The sequence below is a fragment of the Alligator sinensis genome, unplaced genomic scaffold, assembly GCF_000455745.1.
Source record: "Alligator sinensis unplaced genomic scaffold, ASM45574v1 scaffold1097_1, whole genome shotgun sequence".
Taxonomy (NCBI): Eukaryota; Metazoa; Chordata; order Crocodylia; family Alligatoridae; genus Alligator; species Alligator sinensis.
In genome coordinates this window covers 1807151-1833134 of record NW_005841950.1, presented here as the reverse complement: position 1 = coordinate 1833134, position 25984 = coordinate 1807151, and the positions used below count along the sequence as shown (strand labels likewise).

At 43.9% G+C, this 25984-nt stretch overlaps 1 protein-coding gene across 13 annotated transcripts in view; it reads right to left on the bottom strand.

Annotated features, from left to right (window-relative positions):
* CSNK1G1 (casein kinase 1 gamma 1) overlaps positions 1 to 25984 on the bottom strand; it is a 163513-nt gene that overhangs the window by 23463 nt on the left and 114066 nt on the right. For all 13 annotated transcript variants that reach the window (XR_003093219.1, XR_003093218.1, XM_025199849.1 and 10 more), the window contains 4 exons: positions 15508 to 15742; positions 10741 to 10826; positions 5113 to 5197; positions 1330 to 1478 (listed from right to left, as the gene is read on the bottom strand). Coding sequence is in view for 11 of the 13 variants with exons in the window: in XM_025199849.1 (XP_025055634.1) it covers positions 1330 to 1478; positions 5113 to 5197; positions 10741 to 10826; positions 15508 to 15742 (555 nt within the window). In the remaining 2 variants the exon portion in view is untranslated. The remainder of the gene's footprint in view (positions 1 to 1329; positions 1479 to 5112; positions 5198 to 10740; positions 10827 to 15507; positions 15743 to 25984) is intronic.

Here is a 25984-nt window from a genome sequence, read left to right as displayed (position 1 = left end):
GAATGCCTGAATCACCAAGCTACAGAGTGGGCAAGGCTCTCTCTGGCCCAATCAGGTGGATTTACTTCTAAACTAGGATTTCTCATTGTTCTATAAACGGGAAAGATTTTTCTTGTTGCTAAAGCTTATTAGCATTTACATGAACCCTACTAAAAAGCTGCAATCTAATTATTGCTAACACATGGGTACATGTAACTAGTTAGATTGTCAGGGGACAAACAGGCCATGAGGGATGGAACCCTAAATGTATCCAGGTCTGATTGAGAAGGATTTTGCTGGCAACATTCAAATTTAAAAACCAGATTTGCCAAACAATCTAAGATACAGTAATTATTTGTGACATCATGTACAATGAAGTGCTGCCACACCAGCAGCTTCCATAGATCATTTTAATATGCACATCATTGTGTTAAATATGCCAGCTGTTCTGTTCCCCTGGTAGTGACTTGCATTGCCATATGGATAAAAATCATGCGAGACTGCCTCACTGCAGCATGGTCAGCACGAGAGAGCGCACATGCATGAGAGAATAATGCACTCTGCATTATTTAGGTGCTACCCAGGCATTGCAAAGAACCTATGAATCTTGACACAAAATTAAAGAGGGAGGAGTTAAAAGGGAATCAGGAAGGGGAAAGATCTTGATCAGCTCCAAGAGATGAAGAACATTCCCAACACTTATTATTATGCCTATTTTTCCCTGACAATATGCTGATGACAGAGATAGTGAGCCTATTCGATTTCTTAAAGAAAGTCACCTCACTACACAGAGGTACAGCCCAAAAAACACCTTAACACAAGGTGTAGGATAACATTGTCAGCTGTTCCATTTTAAAGTTCCCATATGCACACTATTACCCATCAGTAGATGAAGGGTAAGATACCAACTTGGTTTATTTTCCATTTACCATGGAATAAAGAGCACACAGACTGGTGGTTATTGAACAGCTACTGCGCAATGAAATAGCCACCTGGTAGAGGGAGGTGGTAAATTGTACATCCATAGCCTGAGGCATTTCATTACCCATCTACGGTACATCACTCAGATTATCATCCAGACTGTTGGCTAGAATATTTAATCTTAACTACTTGGGAAATCATGGTCATTTTGAATAATCCAAGGAACAATTCAGTAAAACTGCAATCCATGTGATACATTGGTAGAGACCATCTTACCTATAGATGGAACTGTTAAGTCTGGATGCACAGGTTACTTGCTGTACCTACCACTAGTGTGAAAGGAGTCAACTGCAGCAAGTGCAGCCAAGAATGCAGAGAGCTATTTTCTTGGAAAAACAGAATAGGGGTTTTTTTGCAAGCAACACTTACAATTGGCCTGCCAACCCAGTCATAGGCATAATCAAATGTGTAGCCTTTCTTTTCAAATAGGTCTGTGAAGATGTTTCTTAAATAATCGTAGTCCGGTCTTTCAAAGAAGTCTAATCGCCTGACATAACGAAGGTATGTAGCCATCTCCTCTGTTGAAAAAGGAGGGGGGGGAAGGGGAAAGAAACAGCATCAATATCCTTGTCCAGATAACAAAAAGCAGCACACAGCAAAATTGCTTCCTATCCACATCAGTTGTATGTGTGGATTAAACAATCTTGTCGTGTAAAATGGGGATGACAAACTTTTGGAGGAGTTCAGCCCTCAAGAACCTCCATATGGCCTCCCCAGAACACTGGGCAAATTTGGCTCTCCAGTCTTCAGCAGTAATGACAGGAAGTGCATCTTGAACAGAATCACTGCTTGGGGCATAGTACATACACAAGTTAAACCAGGGATATCAAACTCACTTTATACATTGAGCTGGATACACACTGCAGGGCTCCTTGCAGAGCAGCTATGCCCTGCAGCACATGGCCGTTGCTCTGGCTCTGGCCCAAGACATACAGCAGTGAAGGCAGGGAAAGCACGGTGGTGGTGGTAGCAACAGGCGAAGCAGCTTCAGGGTGACAAGGGCTGTATCAGTCCATGTTTGCACTGCCACCAATCACCACATCCCCTGGACCCACAGGCCCCAGGTTCTGCAGGAGGGTACTCTCCTTGACTGCAGCCCCAAACTTCTAGTTGCTTACTTGTAGCCCAGCAGGTCAGAAAGAGCAACGCCACGAGCCACATCTGGCCTGCAGACCATACGCCTGACACCCCTACATTAATCAATATACGCAAGTCTCACCTGCTCAAACATGTGTGACATCTTCTCTATACAAAAGGAAAAGGAGCAGTGCTAGTCCAGTGCTAACAAAGGGGCCACGAAGCAGCTTGTTGTTTCCTCCCACTTAATATGCTAATAAATCATTCCTTCAGACCTACAGGGCTTCCCAGAGAGCCACTCCCCAGTGTTCACTTATGCAAAAGGAATACAGTATCTGTTGAATGATGGCATATAATCTCACCCCGCTTTCCCTTTGCAGGACATAGCCAGGTGCTCAGCTAGTATAAACTGTCACAGCTCCACTGAGCCATAATGATTTATGTTGAAGATATGCATATCAAATGCAGGTCTCTGACAAGGCAGTACACAGCAGTATTCACCACCTTACCAAGTCTGCCCATCTAATACCATGCTTTTTGCTGTTTGTTCCCACAGCAGTCTCCAGGGCATGCCTGAACCTTCCCCAAAAAATCTAGCAAGATATTCCTTCCATTACAAAGTCTTTTAATGTTTAATGAGTTGAGGTTTTTATTCCAAAACAGACCCCACTTTAGATTTGACATTTCAAAGGAACACACCATAAAAGAAGTGCCTTGACTGCCTTACCCAATCCTACCTATTTTTTTTTTTTATCATAACATTTTAAATTGTATTCTATACTAATTATTTGAAACTGAAGCATCAAACCTGCTCTAGACTCCTACTGTCTTCCTGGGAGGACTTCATTTTTAATTCAAGTACATAAACTATTGTATATACTTTTATTTAAAATTATGATTTTTAAACAAAATTCATCAAGTCATTTTAAATCCCAACAGGATTTTAAGTCTATGAGAGATGACAGGCACATAATTACTTCAAGCATCCTAAACAAGGCTCAGCAGTATTTCATCCAAGTCACTGCACTGCTGTTGCAGCTCTCCCATCAGTGCCCCATAGGCACACAATCAGTTAATAGCTCTATTACCAGGGCAGGGGTGGGGAGATTTATTCTATATTTATATTGCATTAGGATCAAGGAAGTCCGATCACAGAGCAGGACTACATCATGCTAGGTACGGTACAAATAGAAAGATGTTCCTTGCCCAGCACGCGCGCGCGCGCACACACACACACACACACACACACACACAGCATTGTTAATGTTAATGCAACGTTAATGGGCTTCCTGACTGTCAAACTAAAGCGATGCAGCAGTAATGAAAACGTCAATATGCCCTCCTTGAGCCCAGCCAATGTACTGTACATAGAAAGATGGCACTGTTTTATTAGGCATGACAAGCCAGACAGTCTTCAAAACAGGCTCAAGTCACATTAACAAACCTACTTCATGCCAGATAATTTTGATTACTAGACCCAGTTAACTGTTAATCCAGAGCTATACACGATTTTATCTGCACTGAGAAATTAGCTATGAGGAGAATCCATAACTTCAGTCTCTGGCCTCCTTTACATTTATGCTGAAATTTTACCCATTTCAAGGTCAGGATCATCTGTTTTGTCTATCCAGTGCCTACCACAAAACTTGACACTCTTAAGTGTTACTGCAGTACCAATGTAACATCAGCATGGTTCAGGCATTTTGCCTCTAGGAAAAGCGTAAATGCCTCTACTTGTTTAGTATTAAAATGGTCCATACTAGCTTCAAAGAGCACATTTGCCAAGGTAAAAGGGATAAGGGAAAAAGATGTGACTGCCTCTTGTTGCTGCTCTGGGGCCACACATGCTACCCTTGTCAATAAGCAGCTCCCACTGTGTGCTCCCCTCAGTCCAGGGCTCCATGTGTCACAGGAGCTCTGGGCCTCTAGAGAAGACAGAAGAGGACACAAGGGAGCCACTGTGGAAAAAGGTGGATTTGCCATCCAAATGCTGCTGGGAAGTTCGTGCTACTTCAGCCAATAGTAACTTCCTCCTCCTGCTACTCTTCATAGTGAGAAGCCATCCGCCAGCAGTCTTGTTCCTATAGGAGCTGTGGTGTTGACAGTAAAGTGAAAATGGCCTGGGATTTCCAATGCTTCCAAATCACACCTCTCAGTCCCAGCAAATCTCTATCAAGGGAGAGTCACCCTCTGGGGCTTCTCTTCTCCAGCAAGGCTATGTGGGCTATTGTTCAGCTGCAGCAAGATTGTGTGTGGCCAGCCTGAGTTAATACCATGTTGTATTGTGATGGTATTATCCTCCAAACTATGTTCTTAGCACACTGCACTCAGCTGACAAATTAGACCCACAGGGTGTTGCAACAGGCCGCTCAGGTCTTTTACTGCTGCCGAGTTATCTGATCCAAACGAGAATGAACCCCACTGAGCAGAAGCAGTCATTGTGAATGGGTGGTGCACTCTGGAAAGAAGGCCAGGAGGACCTGCTGTCTGCATTCCCCTTCAGAGGGGAAAGGCAGCAACATGGGGCAGTCTGCAGCCATGTCAAAGTACAATTATAAAGTAGGACTGAAAGGGACCTCAAGAGGTCATCTAATGCAACCCCCTGCTCGAGGCAGGATCATCCCCATCCAAATGCTTATCTAACCTATTCCTAAAATTACACAGGCAATCTTGTCACACAGCTACAAGGAATATTGCCTCAAAACCCAAGGACATCCTAATTGGCCACAGGGAAAGCAGGAGTACAAGAGCACTGTCATGGGTGAAAAGTTACAATATACTTGGGAGATCCAAAGAAGAAGGAAAACCCCCTGCAGTCCATACCAATCTGACTGTGGGGTAAAATTCTTTCCTGATCTAAAAGTCAAAGGAAAACGAGTGTAAAGCAACGACTGAAGAGTAACGCTGAGTTACAGTGACAGGTATCTGCCATCTACCGGAGCACAGGAACAGAAACAGCATTCAAATACGTTCCGACAGAGCAGGTCTAAATGTTCATGGCTATCATCAGACGGTTTGTCCAATTCCCAGCGGGCAGGTCACACAGACAACATAACAATCACGGCAGGGAGTTACCTGGAAAGTTCTCACAGAGAACTTCAACTGGCGTGTTTCTCTTTGTGTCCCCAATCTTCTGATACCTCTCTTTTAAAGTGTCAGCCTGTGGGGCACAAACAGGAAACATAACTGTTGAGAGAAAAACCCAACAACAGGACAGTATAGGGAAAATGACATTTTGTATATGGCATCTTGAGAACATAAATCAGGAGAGGATATTCCCCCCCCCCTTTGAAGACACAAAATATGAAGAATAGTTCCTTCTGTATTAGCTCCAATGCAACTCTTGCTGTAAGCAAAGGATATCTAGTGATACCATTAAACAATTAAACTAAGACTTAAAAGGGAAGAGCTGCTTAAGTGTGACGGTATAATGCTTAAGTCTCTCTAACACATTCTCTTATCATCACATAAAAAACAAGCTACAAGACAGGGCTATTAGCCCCCAACCTCAATATATTAAATGCTGCTGCGTAGCCCTAAAGTAACAATGCTCAGTTAGCCTTGTTAGGCATCAGATTCAGTTTTCACAAAACTTTTTACAGTGAAATGAATTGTCCCCAACTTCACACTTCTCTGCCATCTAGTCAACATTGACTAGACAGCTGGTTGTTGGAAAAGATGAAGCAGCATCACGCTCATGGTTTCCTGATCACATCCCTCCGGAAGCAGTGAATGCCACTTCAGGCACTACCTTAGTAACTAAAGATGCTCAGGCTGCATTTCAGGGCCTCTCCTCAGAACCAGCAGTTTCTCAGGAATTATTTAAAACACTCTTTTTATGAACAACTGCTGTTAAAGGTTTCTACCTTTGACAGCACAAAAAGTTTTCCTCAAGATTTTAAGTGCTGAGGGGAAAAAAGTCTCAGCTGCAGAAATCCAAAAACATGAAAACAGAAGTAACACTTCACGTTATTTCCAGTGAAATCAAAGAATATACACGTTTGTGGCCTGCAGGCAAAGGAGTAGAGGAAGGCAAAGGACCACTCCTCCCCACTTCCTTGAAAAGTTCAGGTCTTCCATCTGAGGCAGCTTCTCATCATTTCACATCTCATCTGCATAGCGCAACCCCTTTCTGGGCTAGAACAAGTTCTCTCCAATAGATGTATTTAGCACATACCCAATGAAGTCATGCTGAAGTTACCTGATGTTTTACAAACTAGTAAGCCTGGCATTTTTAAGGATAGAGACAGATGTCAAGCTATGTTGCTGAAGAAATCACCACCCTCCTCTATCTAGCAAGTCAATTCACTTATTGATTCTAAACTACTGAAATGCTCAAGTAAAATCATAGATCTCGTCACATGCCCCAGATCAATAGATATACGCCTGAAGAATGGGTAAGCTGGTAATCAAAGCTCTTAAAAAATTGTTCACAATTCCTCCCAAAACTAACAAGCATCTATCTACACAGTAGTACACAAAACACCACTTGGCTGCCTAACTGCTCATTCCTCTGAGTTTATTGCCCCAACGGTTACATCACAACATGCCTCCCCACTCTGAACCAGTTAGTCCAAGGCAGTGCTTCTCAACTAGCATGCTATGGCAGTCTGGGGTGCCTTGAGATGCCATGGGATGTCCCGCAATGCTGGCACCATTAGGTGTACAAACATGATTCATAAGATAAACCCAGAGATTTCAAACAGAAACCCATAGCGTCAAAACCATTCTTATCTGTTATGGTCCAAGTTGTTTGCAACACAACTACCCTATTATTTTTCTGTTATCAAATAAGGAGTGAAAACTAAGAGCCAGCATTGTCTGAGAGGTGCCTTTAGTCTAATGAGAGATGCCTCAAGTCTAAAGAGGTTGAGTACCATTGCTCTAAGGTGCCATCCTGCACTGCCTTCTGCCCACTCTCAAGGGAAGGAATTTGCAGGATCTGTATTTGCAAAATATCTTAAGCGGTTTGAAAGCGATTCAGCCTCTAAGTGACTGTTGCCGACTCCTCCTCATGTTCAGACAAAAGTATTATGAATATCTTAATACACCTGGCATTTCTTCATTAAGCTGAATACAACTGAACATCCGAGCCTCCGAGAGTAATCAATTTTAACATTCTGAGACAGAAAAAGGAAGTTTAGTATTCTAGATTATACAGAAATGATATAATGGAGATTGCAGACAATGACAAAGTCAAACAGATCCTAAAAAGGAAGGACTGAAATACTAGTATTGTGCAGAAATAAGTGCACCATATGAAAATTCGCTGATTTGTCAAGGCAATTGTTACAAATTCAGAAGGCAAGGAAACCAATACCAACCTATTAAGCACTAACAAATTTAACAACAATCACTGTTAATGTCAAGTACAGAAAAACAACTAAACATTTGTATTGCTTCATTATTTCTAAAGCTTTATGTTTTGTGCATTTTGACATGTATTTAATACTGGGCTTTTACTGCCCTTTTTCTCACTGAGGGCTCTTTGGAGAACTATAGTGGGAAAGAAAGATCTGAAGACACAGAATTGAATTGCAGTTTTCCCAAGCCCCAAATAAAAGAGGCGGCAGCATTATTCAAATCAGGAGTTTGCACTGTTTTTAGAAAGCCTATCCAAAATACATTTTATCTAACCAATGCCTTACACCAAAACCATCATCAGCATACCTCAGAGCCCAACTTGAACCACAAACTTAAAAACAGTAGTACAAAGGGTTTAACAAAACATCTCCTCAGAGCTGAGGTTCACAGTACCAAAATCACTGGGCATCCAGTCTTTCACGAGGTCTCCCCAGCAGAAACACTTGATAGTCTCATTATTTCTTGAGCAAGACCTATGCATAAACATTTTTGGAAAAGAAAGAAAATACGTAGTGCTGATGATGACAACAAAACCCACCGCCACCATCATCCCGCACCACTGAGGCTCCTTATTTCCATCATAAATAATGCATCAAGGGCCACAACATTTTTCTCTTTCTGATAAACTTCCAGTTCATGAATTAAGGGAGTAAGAAAAATAATGCAAATACAATACTGTTTTATGATTAGGAACCACCAAAACCCAAAATTAAAACCTCCAACTTCTGATCACGGAATAAACACTTCTTTAGAGCCTTACCCAAAACACACAATTGAAGAGGTTGTTAAAGCTCCCAAAAGTTGCGATTTGAAAAGTACAATCCTGGCATCCCAAAGACCTTTAAAAAATGCTGGGGGTTTATCCCAAAAACAGACAACCCATTTCAGTATGGTGCTAGGAGGCATCTTAAATAGGCCATATCCAGTTCAAGTGCACCCTCTCCAAAATCAGGACCACAACCAAGATTAATACATAACTGCACAAACACCAGTAAGCGTTACTGAAAGGTAGAACCTGTTAACTGATGCACAGAACCAGCCACACTATTCTGGTTCACAAGCCTTCCCTCCCCAAACCAGAAATAGCACAGCCACCTCAATGCAGCACAGGAAATGGGCAGTACTGGTGCTGTACTGGGACAACAGTATTCTTTCTGTGCTGCTATAAATTCAGCAGCTTTACATAATACCGCTAAAGCAGTATGGGGCCTCAAGAGGCTTTAGTTGTTAGAAGGAGAAACGTGCAAGTCAGGTCATTTCTTTGGTACAATTGTGTGAATTTACAGAATGTGTAAACCAGCAGTTCCCAAAAGGGGTCGCAACATCAGCCGACGGGGTCACAATAAGTGTGCTCCTGGAGATTTCTGCGCCCGCAGCAGGGTGCAGGGCTGCAGCCAACTCTGGGCAGGAACCACCACTGCAGCCCAGTGGGAGGGAATGCTGCAGCTTCAACCTTTGCAAGATGGTTGACATTAGGACCATAGGAAAGTAGAGCTGGAAGGAACCTCACAAAGGTCATCTAGTCCAGCCTCCTCCTCCAGTAGGATCATCCCCAACTAACCCATCCCAGCCAAGTGTCTGTCCAACCTGCTCTTGAAAACTTCCAAGAATGGAGATTTCCCCAACTTCTCTAGGCGGCCTGTTTCAAAGCTTGACCACACACAGTCAAAGTTCCTTCTACTCTCCAACTTGTATTTCCTCTACTGCAGCTTGAGGCCACTGCTCCTAGTCCTGTCCTCTACAGCCACAGAGAAAAGCCTGTTCTCCATCCTCTCTCCAACTGCCTTTCAGGTATCTGAAGACTATTATCAAATCCCCTTCAGTCTTCTCCAGACTTTAATAACCCTACTTCTTTGAGGCTTTCATCAGAAGTCTTGCCTCCCAGGTCCCTAATCATTTTTACTGCTCGGCACTGTCCACATCCTTCTTGAATTGAGGGGCCCAAAACTGGACAAAAGTGCTCCAGCAAAGTATCACAACTATTGTTATGCAAACACAAAGGGAATCACCACAAAACAATATCCAAATCTGATGCAGGTGAGTTAGTGTTGCTAATGGACCTGCCCCTTTAGTCAAAGGGGTGGGGTGGAAATGTGCCAACCCAGCAACCAGGGAGGGGTTCCCCCATGGCTGAACGCACCAGCCAAGAAGCGGCCGCAGGGCTCCCGGAAGTGGCTGCGGTACTCCCACTCCCCGGCCAGGGCTCGCAGGGGGGTCACCGGCACTCCCACCTGCCCCCCCGCCTGTCACTTGAGCAGAGTGGGCGACCTGACGGGGTGCACCGGCAGTCTCAGGGGGTGCACGTGCACCCCTTATGCATCACCATGCACACACTGACAGTTTGAAGTCTAGTCCCTTTTTAAAACGAGAGCTTAAAATCCAGGTTTCAAACACCGTCTTTGAACTATCCTGTTGATTTCTGGTAGCTTTGAATTAATTTTCCTACTTTACACTCCCCCTCCCCCCCCCCTTTTCTTCAAAAGACTCACCAACAATTGGAGAAAGTGCTTATATACAAAGTACACCGAGTAAAACTGGAAAAGGAAGAGGTTGTTTGCTAGTAACATTTTTCTAGGGTGTTGCCTCTGCATAGTCGCACACTCCTCCTTTCTTTCATCCATGGGGCAAAAAAAAGAGAACGAACAGCTGGAGACTGCACTTCCCAAAGAGGAATACACAGAAGAATTAAATCTTCTGCCTAGTCCTTGAAAGGTAGTAGCTAAGGGGGGAGTTTGTGAGAGAAGGCAGTGGGAAGTATACAGATAAGAGGTGTGGTTGTGTGCGTGTGGGGGCGGGGGTTGTTTTTTAAAAGAAGTAGGCTTGTAGTATTTAAAGTTTGTTAGCAATGCTAGTTTAATGACTTGCTCTGTAAATACTTTGATGGAGCTTACAGACTGATGATTTGAGTTTCTTCAGTCAACTATTGCACACTTCAGATCAGATAAATTGTACTGAAGAAAAGCTTAAAAATTAAAGTGAAACGGAGCTGCATAAATAAGCAATTCTAGCCCTCAGGGACAGTTACAGGATAAACTTAGTTTCTTAATGCACATACACGTATAGCTTTCTGAATATTCAAAGACTAGTCATATCAAAATCCAAATATTCTTAAACCATCTTCCCAAAGGAAGTATCACATTCTTGCCAAGTTTCAGCCTCTGGCCATTTTTCACTACAGGGATACTTCAAGATTTTTCCTCACCTGCCACGAAACATTTTCAAGGATATATTTAGTATATTCACGTTTTGGGAAACAGTTCACGTTCTGACAAAGAATGGAAAATTTCAACCCAAGGTGAATCTTAGAGTGAAATGTGCTGACACATTTTTAGCACATACCTTCAGTCCTTGCCAGGGCAGACTGCCGCGAAGGAAATACATGAACATATGGCCAAGGGCTTCCAAGTCATCACGCCGACTCTGCTCTGAAAGGTATAAGAGATCACATATTGCTGTAGCCGTCAAAATAAAACTGGTCCAAAAACTAATTTTCTTTCTAAATAAACTATTACTACAAGGCTTACTAGCTCTGTATGTACAAAAACATATATTGTAGTTCATACTATCCCCCATGGCAAGCAAATATAACACTGAGACATCAACTAGCGGTAATCAGGTTATCTGAAAGTTCATAATTTGGGACATCCTGTACAGTATGAAAGAATGCTCGTCACTGCAATAATAATGAAGGGCTAAAGTATTAATACTGTAAGAGAAAAGGTTGTTCCCAAACTATTCTGTAGGCTGCCAATAAACCTTGAAATATCTAATGGGCAGTTACAGAGTTCACAAGTCGCATGGTACTGGCACTTTTCCCAAATGCTTCTATAGCTTACTACATTGTAGCAATTAAAAAACATGTTTTTCCCTCAACATATTTCCTTGAATGCATATGCTTCAGTTGCCACAGGGATAATCTATTTAACTGTCTAATTACAGTTGAGAGACAGAGGGAGAATGTGGTTTGTGTGATCACAAGAAGAGATAATATATTAACATATTTACTTGAATCTAAGATGACCCTGTATGTAAGGCTACCCCCAATAATTAGATTTTATACATAGAAAATTTATAAATTTGTTGTAATTTTCCATGTACTGAATCCATTTATTGGAGGATCATGCTTAATTCATACCCCCTACTACTGCAGTGGGGAGGCAGGTGGTATGGAGACGTCAAGCAGCCTCTGCTCCATGCCCAGGCTCAGGCTCCATTCCCATTCTAAACTGAGGCACCGAGCATAGCCCCAACCTATCCCCAGAGCAGCCATGTGGGCTGTGTGCCAGTCTTACAGAGCTGGACTGGGAGCATGTTCAGGCTGCAATGTGCACAGAGCCTGCTACTGTGAAGCAAGAGGAAAAGGAAGGGGCAGGGGGGTGGGGGGAAATGGGCTGCATGTGGAGGGGTGAGGGAAGAGGTAGGGGGCAGAGGCAAGGCAGGGAAGGGAAGAGGACTAGCAGTAGCTGCAACTATGGCCCCAAACCTGGGTAGGGGCTGGTGCCTGAGCCACAGCAGCTACCTCCCTTCTCCACTGCCCTCGTACTCAGACTCAGAGAAACAGGGCTGGAAGGGACCTCCAGAGGTCATCTAGTCCAACCCCCTGCCTGAGGCAGGATCATCTCTACCCAAACCATCCTATACAAATCACAATCTAAACTCTACGTAAGGCCACTGTCAACCCTGACACAACACACCTAACACCCTAACCTGCCACAAGCAAAACCAAGAAACCAGAGCGGCCAATGTCCTGCTTCTATGGAATGTTGTCAATCTATGCTCAGGAGATCCCGGATAGAGCCCCTCCCCCCCCCCCACACACACACGTCCATACCAATTGAACCACAGAGTAAAATTCCTTCCAAATACAGCGATCACTCAGACCCTGGGGGGGGGGGCAAGAACCACTAGCCCAGAACCTCAACCTTTGGTCCCAGCAGGCGTACTGGCACACCCATCCAGGTCCCAGCCCTGCCCGCAGCCAACACCCAATGCCTCGGAGGAAGGATTAAAAACACCCTGATACATGTAGCAGAAAGATGGGGGCAGGGGCAACCAGCAAAGCCCAGAAGCATGGGAAGAACCCACACCATCAACCAGTGGCTGTCCAACTCTATTTTAAAATGAAGGGTCTCCCCCCACCATGTTAAATGGGGGGGACCTTGTCTTAAAATAGAGTAAATATGGTAAGTTAAACTAGAAATCATTATATGTTGTATTACTTCAGAAAAATACATCTCCAAAATCTTGTCACGGATGTGGTGTACAGATAAGGCTGCTTTGCTCACAAGTTACAAAATTGGGACTCCCCTCCACCTACAGGCTGGTCACACATTCGGAGCTTAATGTGGAACAGACCCAGTCAGTCATCCAGCCCACATGCTGGACCACAGTATGGTTAACAGCTGTCTCCAGTACCCTGTAATTTGCCTGAACAGGAACAGGCAGTGCTTTGCACAGCATGACTTGCTTTGGAAACTGCTTTCCAAATAGTACGTGGGGAGAGCAGAAGAGAAGGACAGATCTGAAGCTAGTGCACAGGACAAAGATAGAGCTGTAAAGAGACAGAGTTCAACTCAATTCAAAGCAACTAAATTAAGATATGGCTATATTAATCAACAAGAAGCAACTAATCAAAACAGAACTGCTTTCTGTTTCAGTCCTTAAAAGAAACAATGTACACATTAAACCACCAGTTTGAAGTTAGCAAGGCTGATCTAGGGATTAGGACCACACGTTTACAGAGGAGGAAAATGCGTCTGGGTCAAACTTGCTAAAACGCCACCCTTACTGCAGAGCCCTGTAAAGCATCAAAGATTACAACAGTCTTAACTGTTACATCTTGCTGTAAAGGAGGGCTTGCATGAAACGCATTGTTCATGGCTTTTAAATGTATTTGTGCACTAGGGGGCGGATTTCTCCACTTCACACAAGATCATGCCATCCTCTCAAAACTGACATCTCAGAAACAAGCCACTTTACAAAAGCAAGGCCTCTAGAAGCAAGTGAGAAAAAGCTGCACTGAAAATAAATTCAAGCTCTTAAAGTAATCATTTCAAGATAAAAATAAGCACTAGTATCCTTCAAAGGACTCTGAAAAGATGCAAATAATTGTAAAGGCATTAGGGGTGCGTGAAATGGGCTGTATTTCAATTCAGATTCAGCCCAAATCAGGGACAGTCATTCCATTAGTTGATTTGGATAACTGTCCCTGGTTCGATTCGTCTAAATCCGAATCTGAAGATTTGATGCCGATTTGGTGAATCAGCGATTCAGCCATAGACACAGCTTTAAATGTTTTTTCTACATACGTCGAGTATCAGGCACAGCTCATGAACGCTGCGATGCTGGGACAGATGAAGCATCCCACAGGAGCGCACGCACACCCCCCCCCAACCCCCCCGCTCCCCGTGTGTGCTCCCTGGCAAACCCGGAATTGGACCAGAAGTACTTCCGGTCCACTTCCAGGTCTGCCAGGGAGCGCGCAGGGGGAGGAACCTGTGCCCCGCTGGCCTGGTGATTGGCTGCAGGGAGACCCCATGTGCCCCCCGCCCCAGACCCAGGAGGCACCAGTTGATGAGTCAGGCAGGGGCATGAGAGGGAGGGCCCCGGCACGCTCCCCAGCAGGTCTGAAAGTACTTCCGGTCCACTTCCGGGTTCACCACTGAGCACACAAGGGGGACAGGACTCCCGCACTCCTGTGGGATGCTCCATGCGCCCCAGCATCACAACATTTACAAGCCGCCTAGTACCTTGAAGTATGTAGAAAAAAAAACATTTAAAGCTGTGTCTATGCCCAAATCTTTCTGAATCTCTCCGATCTGATTCAGAGAGATTAAAGGGGCTCCTGATTTGATTTGGATTCAGAGATTCGGCCGCTAAATCGAATCAGGGACCAAAGCTTTGCACAGCCCTAAAAGACATAGCTAATTGTTCACAATCTCAAAATGCAGTTCTTGCTTACTGAAGTCAGTGGTTTATCAACAGACACAAGCATTGCTCCCTAATAAGTGGTGTTTGACTGCCCTGTGCATATTCCAGCTGTGGGATCAAGACATTTGTGCCACCAGCTCCTGGACTTCTAGAGAATAATCATTCATTGGGACTGCTCATCCCTTCTCACTTCCTGGCTCTCCTTGCATAGGTTTTCTGAGGGTACAAAAGCAGGGGAGTGAAGACAGAGAGGCCCAAGGTCTCTAGAATATTCCAGACGTGAAGCACCTGGATCGCACAACTGAAAATGCAGAGGCCACTCAAAGAATATCCTATTGAACCACTCTTCCAAAAACCTTAAGTGGATATAAATATTTAATACAGAACCCCATTCATACAGACCTTCAAAAAAAAAAAAAAAAAGTTGCTTTTGATTTTATTAAGAAAAATCAACCCCCGAAAGCCAAATGATGCTTTGTTAATAGTATTAGAAACCTGAGCCAATCCCCCATCCTTTAGCTGGCATTTGGTACAGGAGATGTAGCAGCTAACCCAACAAGTTCAGCATGTTGCCAGCCACCCCAACAAGCTTTAAAAACTTGGCTGGCTCAGAGAGAGATTCGTTTTTTTGTGGTTGAAGAGCAATGCCTTTGGCTTGTTAACCTGGGGGACGGGAGGTATTGAACACTGCAGCTGGATGCCAGGGGAAACTAAAGAGTTAGAAACTGCATTTGTTCCCTTCTGCAAAGCAATATAAAGTGACTGAGTCAGCAACAGCTCTGAAATTGGACAGTACCAAGCCACACTTAAGTTCTCAAAACAGTGCAGAAAAAAACATCAATTGCTGCACAAAATATGGACATAAAAACCTTGTCCTTCAACCTACCTTTGCAGAATTGTTCCCTTTCAAATATCCCTTAGCATTTTGCCCCTACAGTTTTAAAAGACCCTCATAATGGGGTTTCTAATTCCAACATACCAGCCATCTTGCTTCTAAAAAGAAAGCTCCTTTCTGAAGACAGCAATGCCACAAATGTACAAACTGAATGGTTGCGAGATGGTCTAAATGGTACTGGAATGATGTAGGTCAACCTATGGCTGTAACTCTGTCGGAGAATACAGTGCACTTGCTACAAACAGTAAGAAGTACAGTAAATTAGCATAAACTGAACGGACCTTTGCCAAGATGCGTATTGATGGACATGTATCTTGCGGTTCCAGTTAGGCTCTTGTGTTCCCTGTAAGGTATGTGTTTTTTGGTTTCAGGATCAATATACTCCTTCGCCAATCCAAAGTCTATGATGTGAATGACATGTTCTTTCTTATTGCCTTGCCGGCCAATAAGGAAGTTTTCTGGCTTGACATCTCGGTAAATGAGGTTCTTTGAATGCACATATTCCATTCGAGAGATCTGAAAAAGCATGAGGCAAAAGTTATTGAGAAAAAGACCACCAACTTTTACACTTTGCTACTGTCTCATTTCCTCTCCACATTGAACAAAACCCTTCGCAAAACCCAAGACCCTGGGATGTAAACATCAAATATTATAATATAAGGTGGAACACAATTGGAGAGAGGGAAACCACGGCAAAGAGTATCCTGATGTGGGCGGAGAAGTGGGATATATTTGGATGGGAAAACTAGGAACAGTGACCAGAACTCTTACCCCTGGTCCCTTGTGCTAAGCACCGGATTATATTGAAAGGAATTAAAATCAAAGAGTTTTTAAGATGTTATCAGAAAATGACCCTCAGAAGAACTCCACAGAGAGCAGCAGCAAGTAGCCAGGGTTTTTTGGCACTGAATTTCTAAAAACAGTTTTAAACCAGACTACACAGACAACCCTATCCTTTTCCAAAGCCTTTCCTTACTGTCTTGACTTCACCATTTTCCTCTCTTGGTCCATGTGCTACCTCAAACCACATCAACTTCTTTGAAAGGGATTTCTACTCCTTAACACTCATTAACAAGAAAATCACCACTTTGTATCAACTGTCAATTGGAAATAGCAAAAAGAATTTCAAGTGATTATAGGCAACTGTTAAACCACTGTCCAACTCTAATTTTTTGCCATCACATCCTGGAAAAGGATTTATACCAGTTACATTTCCAACCTAAATCCCATCATGCCAACAAGCCCTGGATCTCCTGTCATGCTGCCATGAGCAACTGTTTTTACTTGAATAGTTTGCCTTATTCACAGCCTGTCACTTTTTTTTTTTTTTTTTGTTAAATAAAAGGGGTAAATTTAAAACCACATTAGTGAACGTTCTCGTGGAGTTACTGCCTGCAGATGATACAGACTTAAAAGTATATTTACTTTGTTACATTTATGATTTCCTCCTTACTTTTTAAATAGGAAGCTAGAAACAGTGGCTGTCATGAACCTAGTACAAGCAATGGTTGGGCTTAGCACTTCAGGGAAATATTTATTCCAAAAGCCTTATACAGAAAACGTACAACTACTTAATGGAATAACTGAGACTTGTCAAAGATACAAAACTTGCATTTAACTCTATGCCCCTGAGAGCATCACATTTTACGGTATGGCCACATCCACATCTTTCTAATGTTTCAAAAAGAGGAGGGGACGGTTGGGGGGGTGACTTGCTTTGAACTGCACAACAGCTGCTGCATTCACAGTGTGGACAAACCTGGAATGATAGAGACAGCAAAACAGCTCCAACTTTAAGCCTGGCTAGAGCAGTAGTTACATTTGTATCATTCTCAGATCCTCTACAACTTGAGTGTTAGACAATAGCAGCTTCTGCCCACTTGGGATCAGCAGGTCCCCTTTTAAAATTGGTCCATACCACATACACAGACTACTTACTGTATGTGTGCCCATACCCTTAACAGGTACGTGTTCCGTTCACACAGGCTGCCTGTTCTGCTGCATCATTATAATAAGTAATGTTCCAGAGACTTTTTTTTCCTTGGGTGGAGGTAGGAGAAAAGAAATCAAGAAAGAAAATGTTCTTTTCACAAAAATGCCCTTCAGTCATGGAAACAGTGCACTGAAATGGGTTCCCCCAAACTATGGATGGGTCTTTTCTTCCAGAGGTCACAAAACAAAGAGCAGTCAGCAAACAACTCTGATTACAAAGCTGGGCCTCATATCCCTCTCCTTGAAGACAGTTAAGTTCTAAAACGGGGCAGAAAAAACCTAAACAAACAAACAAAACCCAGCACTTTGGGCAGAAACTGGAACGACATCAGCTCTAATACAGGAAACACACCATTGTAAGACCACTATGGATGAATGTGCTAAACCTCAGTACTAGGATCTCTCTCCAACCAGCAGAACACACGCTCAGTTGGGAATAAAAAATGATTAAACGTAAAGCCACACTGCTGTCCAGCAAACCATTCTGTTGCCAGTTGAAGTGTATGATCACATTTGGATCTTCCCATGACAGTTTAGCTATTAAAAAGAGTTAAGCCCTTAATTAAAAGTGGTCGAAGTCTGTACTGGTGAACCTTACTGCTGATTGCATTTGGAAGCTGGGAAAGTTTTTATATTTGTAATCAGAACACGAGTCTCTGCATATTCCTACTTGTGGGACCAAGACACCTGCAATGAACACTTTCAAAATCTTCTGGAAAGCAGTGTCTTCTGAAGTGACTTACACCTCCAGTTGCAGAGGGTTCCCAGGTTATAACTAGGGGTGGCTCAAGCCACTCTTCAGCTTTTTCCACTACTTGAGGATTCCTAGCCTGAGACTGATGTAGGAATATGTGAGCAGGGAGCATGGACAGGTCTTCTTGGGGAGGCCTATATCTATCTATCTATCTACCTACCTATGTCCATCCAGCCATCCATCCTTGTGTGGGGGTCAGCAGACACCACAAACCAAGGAAAAAGACTGAGAATGGCAAAACTGTGAAACGACCACTGGCTCTGGATCCAGGTCAAGAATTAGAGACATCTGAAATTCTCACTTGCCCAAAACTCTCAAGAAAGAAAAAAGTTTTCTGGTAAAGCAACAGTAACAGCCTCAGCTTGTATGCAATGAGGAAAACCACCCACCCACATATACAATCCAACAAGTAGATGTTGCTGCTTCTGGTGAAAGTAAATACATGACAGATGAATTTCAGGTAGGTTCAAGGTCACCTAATTTGGCTAGACTGTATAAAGGAAGGAAACAGCCATAAGGGTTTGTAATTTGCCCGGCCTTCTTGTCGACGTAACTACCTTTGAAGACTGTTTGATATCCATTTGATGAAGATCCTGACCCACCACAAAAAGGAGACACTGGGCACAATCATCTCAGGTTAACGAGACTATAAAAGTGTTCTGCAAGTTGATAGGTGAAAGCCGGTTCCTTCGATAAGGGAGGGCATTAGTACTGCCATGACCATCTTGAACTTGAGCTTGCAAATAAAAGCACTGAGCTTTCTTAGGGCCAAGGCTACAGTATTTTCTTACATGCACCTCTTTCCCCAAACTGGAATGTTCATCTTACACAGAGAAGCTTATTTTCTGTTCAGAATAGCAGCACTCTGCTTTGATTCCTGCTCCAAAATCAACTGCCCAGCAGCGGCAGTGGTATTACTATCCGGGCAGCTGAGGGAGGCAATTGACTTAATAGCTCATTGTTCTTCAACCTACAAGTGTTAATGACCATCTCCTTTTCAATGCTCTTGATGTTCTAGTAAAGCTAACCTTTTTCTGGCAATATTGATGTTTTTTGCCTACTCCTGACGCACCTCCTCCTATTTCATAGCTTTGCAGACTTTTTAGCTTTTTTCAAAATTAGAGATCCACTCGGAGAGACCAGTCTTCAGCAGCAGGTAGGGTTTTAGCTTTTGTTTAAGCAGAAAAGGGAGGGTCAATGAGCTGAAGGATCAAACTCTGTCCCTGCTCTGTACAATTGTAACTCTGAAAAAATGTTCTTCTCCTTATTCTGCCCGCTGCAAAGCAAAGTATCTTACTGAGGGAGAGGGAGGTAATGTGGAATCAGAAAGTACCCAGAGTAACACACCTCCCCACCCTTGAGATGTGGAGAAACCTCTCTACAGCCTCCGGTCACAGAGGAAAGACACCTTCTCTTGTAATAGAAAGAACCCTGGAAAAGAAATAGGGGAAGGAAGGTTTGAACATCCATTTGCTACAATATCTAGAACTCAGGCAAAAACAGTTTGTGCCCATGCAAAAGAGAAACAGACCAAGCAGTCTTGCAAAAACCAGGCTAGGTACTCTAGTGTTCACATCTCCTGAGCACATGATCAAAATCCCATCTGGGGGCAGATAGCGCATGTATAGATTTTTGCAGTATGAGCAGATACCTCTGCTTTTCAAATTTGACACTTACTTCCCAGGAGGCTCAGAGTGCAAGGCAGACTAACTACACAGGTAGAGCAGTGAAGAGTGTGGATAGGAGGATACTTTGTCTGGGTGTCAAGCATAGCTGGCATTTACACTTGGACTTAAACAAGGGAGAGATGTACCTTAGTAAAATCTGGATGAGCACAAGGAAAAAACCCAGCAACAAGTGGTCTACAGCAGTGGTGCTCACAGTTTTAGCCACACAGGCCAGATGAATGGCCCTCACACACCGGGATCAGACACTATGCCATGTTCTGTGCCACAGCCTGCAGGGCTCCCCACAAATTAATGGGGAGCCCAACAGGCCAGATGACAGTGCCAGGAGTTGAGCACCCTTGCTCTAGGATTGGATAAGCACTAGTGGCAACAGGGAGATTGTACCAGATGACTGTAGTTGGTTGTAATGCCAGCTGACTAGTACTGGATGGATTTTACTGCCTGAGCTATTTTGGCACCAAAACTGCCAGAGTTTCAACAGTGCTGCAGGGCTGCCTCAACATGTTGGGGAAATTGGTACTGCTTGACAAGCAGATGGTACCTTAGTAATGTCCTCCAGCTCCATTGCCTTGGGAGATGGTGAAGAGGCCACAGAACCCACTGCAGACCAAGGAACCATGCCTCCTGACCGAAACAGAGAATTGCTTGTTCATTTTACCTCTTCTACCCTGATCCAAGGGCTTTGTTGCCAGAGGATGCTGCCAAGATGTCAGGCTTTAAGAACTGCTGAGCTTCTGCAGTAATCCTGCAGGGCCAAGAAGTCTCAGAGGCATCATCCTAATGACACTTTGACAAAAAAGGAAGACAGGCTTCCTTGTTTGCTTTTGGTGATCCCTGGATCTTGCCTGAGATGACTGCTGGTTTGCCAACTGCACAGGTACAGAGGAGCAGGCAGAACAGCAGGTGGAATGGCTCTTAGGGATATGATTCCACCAGATGAGAAAAGGACTGCCATCAAATGAAGAAATCGGGCCATTGTGTGAGGAACAGCATGAAGACTAGAGAACAGTGACAGTTCTGGGCAAAGTCATTCTCTGGGCCTACTTCTAGAACAGGAGAGAAAAAAGGAAGGAAGCCTGACCCAAAGAGGATGAAGACAAATGAGAAGCTCTCTTTTTTCCATTGCTTCTCCACCCTCCATCCAACACACACACACACACACACACACACACACACACTTCCTTTTTTTTTTCTTTTTTTTTAGAAGGATGATGATCCACAAAATGGCAGTGCTCTGTGGCACTGCACCACAGGCAGGCACAGGAGAAGGCTCCAAGCCAGACCCTAAATGCTACCAGCAGCTCTTGTCAGAGAAAAGTAAAATGGAATCAAAAACAATTAGAGGCTCTCAAACACTTCCCAGGGCAGCCAACATGGCAAGAGTAAGATATACTGGTAAGATTGTTTCCCCAAGGCTTGTAGGCCACTAGGAATAGCAGAAGAGCATTCCGTCTCAACCAGGCAATTGAAAGGGACCGAAGAAAGGGAAGAGTACATCACCCTCCACCCCTAGCACAAGGAGAAGGCTGAAGTGAACTCTACAGATACAGTAAGTAAGACAGAGTCTCTGATCAATGCTCCAGGGCACAAGACTCCCAAAAGTAAGGATGTGAAACTGGACTATTACTCAAAAGAGAAGGTACACTTGGAATAAGTTCCCCTTTAAAAAAGGGACTGAAAGGTGCCTAAAGCCCCATAAACACAGCAAAATTTTCAATGCATTACAATCGTTTAACTCCATTTTGCCTTGATGATCAGGGTCAGTCACTTATTGGGACAGACAACTAGGGTTCAGAGCTGATGCTTAAATAATAACAAGGCTTTTATTTTTTAAAAATCTAAAAGCATTTTTCACAGCAAGACACAAAGGCAGGGACAAAAGATATTTTGTAGATTATACAGTCACTGAATTAATACACTGCAGTAGCATTGCAAGATATTGATCTGGAGCATTTTCATTTATAGTGCATGAAGTGCCAGGAAGAGAAGATATAAACAACCACAGAATCTTTTACATTTCCATCTCTTTACTCCTAGAAAGCCAAACTCTTTGCTCTGCTATACCTCCAAGTCTCCACTTCTACACCATGCCAGGAGACCCATCACAAAATTCAGTCAGTGTAGGACAATTGAGTTTTGGTTGGTTTGTTTTTTTAAATCAACAAGGGCATTTACTAAACGGCCTAGAAAGCAGCTGCCTTTAAACAGACCACCTAACTTTTCACAACTGTTCAACAGCAAGTACTTTGCTCCTTGGATGGCTTAAGCTCAGAGAAGATAAAAGCATGCATCCCGACGCCAGTTGCTCCCATGTACTCCCAGACACTGGGCTACATGAACCCCACATCTAATCCAACGTAGTTGTACCCACCTTTATACAGGAGAAGAGATCTCTGTTGTGGATTCAAAGAATCTGAATTCAAACTACTGATAAGCCATGGCTGCAAAACTACACATGCACAGTCCAACAATTAATCCAGGATCATGTTGTTAACTAGGTATAAGAGCTTAAGCATAAGCGTTAGCACACTGATCCTGAAGTAACTGTTTCAATCATGCAATCATTTTTGTAGTACAAAGCACCACATTACAAAATTATTTTCAGAAGTTGTATTCATATTTGTGTTGCTGGTTTTCATATTTGCACATGGGCGAGTGGAAGCCATCCCTTATGGAAAAGGTAGAAAAATGTGATTCAAGGGAGATTTTGCTCATGTCCTCCAAGAAAAGCCTTGCACAAAAAAATGTCTTAAACTTGACGGGGTTTTTTAAGCATCAAATCTAAGTCTCAAAAGGTGTATTGAAGCTTGTGCTACTGTGTGCTTCAGGGCATTCCCAGTGAATGACAAAGACTTTCTGCTGCAAGCCACATCTAAAACCAGATCAGTTTAGCAGGAATTCGGAATTGTTGCCTTTTAACAGCTATTAAGTTTAAGGGGCTGCATGTCCAGCTTCAGCCTCACAAAAGCATTCTTATGACCTGCTCTAGATTGCAGCCTGAGACAGGGGCTGGAAGTACTTGTTTAGTGCCCAATACAATGGATTCTCCTCTTGTTTGGGTGCTGCAGGGAGACTGCTTGCAGCAAGAGTCCAAATTACATTTCTCATGATAAATTTGCGAGTTGCCAAGGTTTCAATGAATCACATACACTGGGAGTAGGCATGGGAGGCTCAAAGTCAGGGCACAAAACCAAAGCATTATTTAAAAAGAATAAATCACCTTATGATCTTCTGGGGCCTGACTCATGATTTATGGACTTCTGGGATTGGAATTAGTGCAGAAGCCCATTTTGTATTTTAAAACTTTGCATCATTTCAGGAACATTGTTTCCGTGAAGTAAATTGCCTCTGGAATCCATTCCAGCTGTGTACGGGATGATAACGAAAGCAATGCCAATTTGATACTCTTAAGGGGGCAACGTAATGCATCAAAGATGAATGAGTTAGAGGAATAATATACCTACAGAATTCTCAATGGACAAGGAAGAGAGAACTGCCTTGACCCAAGATTTTTTATACAATATTAAAAGGTATGCGAAATACAGGTATATTATCATTAGAAAAAAAATCCTTTCAGATTCTGTATAATTGCACTTTATAATCTGCTGCTATAGCTCTAAAAGAAATAAACACTTATTATAGAAATGCATAACATTAAGACTCATGTAGTTTATCCTCCTCCCAAGGCAGGATTTCCTATTGTGCAGTCTAATTTTAAATGTTCCAAACAGGTTTTCATCTCTTCCCTGGAGATACTATAACACAACTTAATAGATCTCACTGCCAAGAAGGGTTTTCTTTTTCCTTTTAGGCAGCTTAGCATTTACTTAATTTACCCCTTTATTTCCAATTGCACCCCTTGAAGTTATTGTAAATCCCTCTCCTTTGCTGGCATTTACTTCTTTCAAATATCTATAAGGCTTAAGCCCCCCAATCATAGCCTCAAATCTTCAGGGATGTCACAGAAAGCAAAAACGAAGCAGAAAAAAGAAAAGAATGGACCACATGGCACAAAGAAGAAGCAAAAGACTATCTTCGGAAATTCTTGCCAGCTTTTAATTTGCTGCAGATATAGTCTAAGCTGCATCTGTGATGGTGATCAGTCTTGCTGAGGTAATCAAAAGCACAGGAGACTGACTTTAGCAGCATCTTTACAGGAGCATCTTTGGCTCCTCTTAGGCTCTCAGGCTGAGCCAGCAGCAAAGCAAGTACCGACAAAACACTGGAGGTTGTCATGACCCAAAGGGTATGATTCTGTGTGCTTCGGCACTGCAGAATTATTTCCCGCCACAAGGAGCTTTCTTTGCACGGTGCAATTCTGTTGCATAGAGAAAACCCCGGTGCAAAGGAGTTCCCGCCACCCGTATGTAAATTTGTTTCCCACTATTGGCTGTTTCTAAATTACTCCCACGTGGCGGCTAGCGATTGGCTTGCTAGCCATATAAGAGGCTTGAGCAGTTTCCGCCCAAGTTGGAGGACTTCACATCCATCTCGTGAAGAACTCTAAGCGCGCTTTGGAGCTTAACGAACTCCGCGTGTGACTTAGAGGAGGATACAGGGGCCTGATCACCCTCTAGCCTCTCCCCGTCGCCGCATGATCCCTCGATGTACCCTCCCCTGCGCACTCGTGGAGAGTCACCTTTCGGACTCATTTCGGACTGTCCACGGAGCCTAGCAAACTCCGTGAGTGGTATCCAGAGCTCTGTTCGTGTTTGTTTTGTGGAGCCTAGCAAATTCCACGTGTGTTTTTTTTGTAACTGCAACTCAAGAAAGTTTTCCTGCCTGCACCGCAACCATCTACAGTGTAAGTAAAATAATCTTTAATCAACCTCTACGAGTCCGTACCTAATTCTAGTTCGCCGTGCCGACCCTTTCCCCGGCCCACGTGCCCGGGCTGCTGGCCACAGCCCCTCAGCCTCGACATGGCGACGAGGATGGGATACAGGGAAAGCACGATAGAACTAGAATTAGTTGAGAACTGCCCTTGGCGAAGTGGGAAACGCGACGTAAGAAGAGGGAGCTTCCGAAGACGGAGCCCCAAGAGAGAGGGAAGTGTATCTTCACCCCACGGCATTCGGGTGTATAACGAATGATGAGCGGGTCCTGTTTAGGCCCCTCGACACTGTGTCCCTCGCCAGAGTGAGCCCGGCAGGTGCAGTAAACCCGACCGTCACCCGGGAGCTTGCCCGTTGCCTAAGATATGCTCGGGAGAGTGAAGAACCGGTGCCGATCGACCGGTTCGCCCCCTTTATGCTGGCGTCTAGATTGAGGGGTCGCAAGCTTTCATCCGAGCTCCGCGAAGATCCGGAGACGGAGGAACGCGCCGCAGATGAGAGGGTAGCCCCAAGATACGACAAGGGGGGAATGCTAACTGCAACTTTCCGTACAGTAACTGATCTAAAGCAGAAAAATTTAAGTTTGAAAGCCCAGCTGCGTATGGCCATTCAAGCGGTCAAAGAGGCAGCTGCGAAAGAAAATCTTGAGACGCCACTCCAAGATGGCGCTGAGCAAGAGACCGCGTGGAAGAACCGGAAGAGAAGGGTGAAGCTTCGGAGGAACTCGCGAGAGTTCGGCCGGCGACCCCGCCCACTGACGCAGCGTCGCTTCCGGCGACCACGCCTTCTTGCCAACGGAAGGGAGAATCGAGCGGAGGTGTGCATCTGCCCCTCCTGCCTGAAGCAATAACAACGACTCCCACAGCGGCAACACCTCAGCCTGTAGCAGCAACCAGCCGAGTTGCTACTACCTATTACGCTCACACCAGAACTGAACTACAGGAGTTGTGCAGAGAATCAAGGATCCAACCCCAGGAAACTCTAGCTGTATGGTTGGGACGTTTGGTCGTTGTTTTAGAAATGATAGTGCGGTTCCATGTGAATTTTGTAAGTATTAGTGAAATAACTGTTTTAAGAGAATTCTTTTCACAGATCCGGACCTCAGAGTGCGTGGCGGAGAGAAGCCCCAAGAAGGATAACATCATCGGCAAAAGCGAGGGCTTGACGCGCGACTTCGCCATGACGCCCACTGAAGCCCTGATCGTGCAATTTTTTGTTACGAATCTGGTTATGTGTGTATGTATTTGTGCCAGCTATTATTTAATTTGATCCCTGGAGGACGAACTTCTTATGTTAGCTGATTTTGTGTTTACCCTGTTATAAGAGCTACTGGCGACCGGAGTGATGAGCATGTGGTATAATTCAGCTGTGCCTTCAGCAAGGGGGGGATGTCATGACCCAAAGGGTATGATTTTGTGTGTGCTTCAGCACACACAAAATCATACACAGAGGTCAGGAGAAAAGGGATCAGTCTCTCAAGAGAAAGAGT